The 4,255-nt window shown below is 48.4% G+C and overlaps 1 protein-coding gene across 1 annotated transcript in view; it reads right to left on the bottom strand.

Annotated features, from left to right (window-relative positions):
- Positions 1-3,567: 3,567 nt before the first annotated feature.
- Positions 3,568-4,255, bottom strand: part of VOLCADRAFT_120690 (uncharacterized protein) — a 7,967-nt gene continuing 7,279 nt past the window's right edge. Inside the window, exons 16-17 of the mRNA XM_002948868.1 lie at positions 4,147-4,221; positions 3,568-3,918 (exon numbers count right to left, since the gene is read on the bottom strand). Of these exons, the coding sequence (XP_002948914.1) occupies positions 3,763-3,918; positions 4,147-4,221 (231 nt within the window). The 3' untranslated portion in view covers positions 3,568-3,762. The remainder of the gene's footprint in view (positions 3,919-4,146; positions 4,222-4,255) is intronic.

The following is a 4,255-nucleotide window of genomic DNA, read 5'->3' as shown; positions in this document are numbered from 1 at the left end:
AACCTACATCAAAAAACGAAAAATAAGTATCTTACAAATTGTATTATAAGAATGTTCAGGATGTGGGCTGTCTGGGCATAACTTTATTAAACTAGAATCTATTAACAATACAGAGATTGTCTAGTGTAATTTTAATTTACCAATATTACTTTACTAAAGTTACACTAGTCAATACAGTATTGAACCATACCTGTTGCACTTTGCTAGAACTTGGTCCAGCAGAAGCGTTTGCACTCGTTGCTGGTCCCGTGGGACCAGCACCGTCGGAAGAGACCTTTGCAGCATTTTCACTGCAATTATACAAAACACTTAGATAAAAAGCATCATTTCCTGGCCAGAAAAAAACACATGCTTGGTTTACCTATGTGCGGGAGGAGGACCTACTCACCACGCTCCCGCTGGCAGCTGGCGTTGATGGCAGTTCGGATGAAGAAACTGCCGATCTTGGTGATACTGCCATAGAGGGCTCGGACGGCGTATTTGGGTATGACATAATTTTTCTATAACGAAGACGGGAGGATTTTCTCCTCCTGTGAAATACTGAACTGAAAAGAGTTGACAATTCTAGATCTGCTACACTTAACGGTTGTAGCTCTGGAATGGGAAATAGTTCGAGCAATGACTGAGGCTGGTATTTGGGCATTATGTACGTGTTGGAAATGGAAAAAGTAGATGACATCACAGCCACAACGTCTTCCGGAAATGTTATAAATGCAGACATCCCTTTCAATTTTAAATTTTCGTACCATGCTCTCATGAGTGTTTTGTGTTGGTCACTCGCTGTGTCCTCCAGGTGCTTGTGGAAGAGGTACAGTCGTGAACATGCTTGCTGTGCTACGTGCGAATCACTCTATTGGTGAGTCAGTCGGGTGGGAGAGGAGAACGTGTGTGTATGTGTTTGTGTTGTACGGCAGTGTGACTCAGATTGGGTCAGTATGGTGGTGTGGTGATGTGATGTGATGTGGAGTAATGTGGAGGGTGCCAAAGAGCCGGTGGTTAGGAGATGTACAGTCAGCTAGCAGTCTAAATAGATAGCTTGGGTCCCGAATAGGAAAGCACAAAATAAAAGGAGGGCATGAATCCTGCCTGCTCTACATTACACGAGTGAGGAGCAACAATATTGCAGTACTCTGGTTGCAAAATCACTAGTGATGCACGCAGGTCGGTAGGAGCGGTGCAGGTGGTACTGATACTAAGAGTGGAATGCATGCGAGCGAGCGACTTGCCAATGGACAAAATATAATGATTGTCAGGCGGCGTTGCCTTGCTTTTCATGGGTTTAGTTAAACCATCCTTCGTTAACATAATGTTCATATACAGCCTCTCCTGCGGGTTTGTTGTTATTAGTATTATGACAGGATGTGAGGCTTCTGGGCCAATTGAAGACATTTGGATGTCATATCTAGGATTGTACAACATACAGCGCCATCCACCATTCATCTCAGCAGCTATCCATAATCTAACGCTCCCGACAATGTCGGGGATTTACCTAGGTCTACATCCCGCTTACACAGTGGGTAGCTTTGGCGGAGGTGAAGGCCCGACCAGAACTGAGATGTGTACTGACCTTTAGCTGTGAGGTCGAGAAGGTTCAGACTTGATGTGATCAGATTTGGAACCGGAGCGCAGAAGCAGTCGTGTTGAGATTTTCAGGACGTGTCGCTGTGCTGTGTACAGTGGTACAGTCCCACCTGCTTAGTCAGTATGCGTGTAATGGCCTGTCTCTTGCTTTTATGGCACCGGCGGCTTTGCCTAGGAAAGCCTAGCTGACACATGGCAGGGATACGGATTCAGCATGGTTCCCCCATTTAATCCATGCATGTACAACAGAAGATAAAGGTTAGGAGCACAGATCAAGCAACGCGCAAAACAAGATCAGATCTGGCCAAATCGAACAGACGACCTGAGGACTCCAGCGTGGCATTCGTTATGTATTTATATCATGATAAATTCCAGATTTCGATTCTGGGACCTCGGGATTGTGAATCTGCACGCTTCACCGCTGCCCATCTCGAATGTGAACACATGTTTAAGGTGTGAGAGCTTTCTATTAACGATTGAGTTTTTTCTGTCTACAGTAGGACAACCTCCGCCGGCACTGCTAGCTACATCCGTGCATCGTGGGCCACGGGATGCACAACAAATAACCCGCTGCTGCATTGGTGGTGTTCTTTTGCCACTTGCTTGCTGCAGTGTACATGCATGGTAGACTGACCCTTCACGCCTCAATCCACAAGGCAAATGCGGATAATGCTGTTTGTCATGGCTCGAGTTCTTCACTGCAGTGTGATCGACACGTTACCAGGGAGCTTGCCAGTCCGCTAGTCTCCTGGTTTGTCCTTTTCTCTTCTTTTACTGGATCTTGATTGAAGCATCCGGAGGCAACTTGTACTTCCTTTTCCTTCTTGGCTGTGTGGGTGTGTTGGGAGAGGCATCGTTTGTGTTGGTGGTTGTGTTGGTGGTTGTATTGGAGTGGATGTGAGGCAGTGGGACTTATTCTCCAAACACAGGAATGCAGGAGGAGAACGGTATGATGTTGTGTCTGTGTGGGCAGGTGGGCAGACGGGCAGGGGGGAGAAGCAACCTGAAGCTGTACACGTATGGTGCAGCAGGGCGTCCTGGGTCGACTGCGTGTGTATGTGTATGTGTTTTGTACGGCACTATGATACTACGAGTGTTGCTCGTTCAGCGGCGTGCAGGCATCCACCTGGGGGACAGTGCACACATGTCTGCAGCATGCGGGCAGGAGTGTTAGCAGACCTGGAAGCTCGGGGCTCATGTATAGACATACATACGTGAACATGTTCTCTCAGACGGCTTCAAAAATCCAATTTCGTTGTTGTAGCAAAAGGACTACAGTCAACAGGTTTCTTGATGCTTGTATAACTTATTTGGATAGTGTGCAGTGCTTAAAAATCCTAAGGGTTTGTGCAGTCTCCCTCGGATGCTGATTCGTTGGAAAATAAAAACAGTTAATTGGTTAGGAGGTCGTACCCCGGATATATCCGGGCTATTGCTCCTTTCGTAGGTGTATAGGTGTTGTTGCTTATTGCTTGCACAGCTGAGCTGAGCACCATAAGGCCTGTGTGCATTACGGAATGCAACATCAAGAAGGTATCGAGTGTCTTGATGTCGTACAGCTGTCGGCAATCATTTGCAATTCAATGATGTCGTACAGCTGTATGGTGCTGTAAAAAAGAAGTTCAAGCACTTGACGAGCTCCTAAGAAGTGCCTAAAAGGCGCGGCGAGAGGCTACATGCAGGGGCCGTAGAGACGCACGCTAAAGACCACATTGCTGTCGGAGCCTGTTTGGTGTGCCTCAAATCTCATGAACTGACCTGGATACACTTCTGAGTCTCGGCTGCCCAAGGTAACACGCTGTCCTGGTCAACTTGTCCTGTGCCTTAGATCTTGTCCTATTCCCTGTGTGTGTGTTGTGCTGTTGGGCTTACGAAGGCATAATTGCCAGAGGTGAGTTTGAGCTGGTGAAAGGTTTCCTGCTGATTTTCGCTCACAAGAAAGACACCACCCAAGAGGAGGAGGCGAGGTGACCAGTCAGGTCAGGTCAGGAGCACAATTCAAAAAGTGCGAGCCCTCTCACGCACCAGGTGGTGCACACACAGGATGCAACCTCACGACAAAAATTAACCACCAGCCACACCCCGCACTGCCTTCCCCTATCATCCTCCCTCCCACCGTCCCATTCCTCTCCACCCCCATGTTATAGAGTGTGCATGCGTGTGTATGTATGTATGTGTGTCTCAATGGTACATATAGTCGTTCCCCCCCGGTACTGCTGTCCAGCTTTTGAAGACGTGGACATCCGTACACAGCTTCCTCATGGCCTCTGTCACACGGTTGGCCACCAGCAGCCCGTGCACCTCTAATCCCAACTCCATGTGGGCACGCGAGATGGCCTTCGGGGCGGGGCGGGGTGGAAGGGGAGGGGGGTGTAGAGGAGAGGAAGGGGAGGTTCAATAACGGTTGAGGTCACGATTAAGAGTCCCAGGGCTACAGAAAAACACAAAAGGGATTTTTTATTATTATGGGGTCGCAGGCTAAGAGGTGGGGTGATTTTGGCAAGAAAGAGTGAAATGTATCATGTCGTACAAACCTTGGTTGCCGTACAGCTTCATCGTACAAACCTGCAAGATCTTGTCGTCCGGGTTGGGGATCTCTCCATCTGTCACCATGAGGATGTCAGCCTGAGACCACTCCTTCTGTCGGGGCGGGGCGGGGAGGGGAGGGGTGGGT

This window comes from Volvox carteri, assembly GCF_000143455.1.
Source record: "Volvox carteri f. nagariensis unplaced genomic scaffold VOLCAscaffold_12, whole genome shotgun sequence".
NCBI lineage: Eukaryota > Viridiplantae > Chlorophyta > Chlorophyceae > Chlamydomonadales > Volvocaceae > Volvox > Volvox carteri.
Note: the sequence above shows the minus strand (reverse complement) of the source record. Positions and strands in the feature narration are given on the sequence as shown.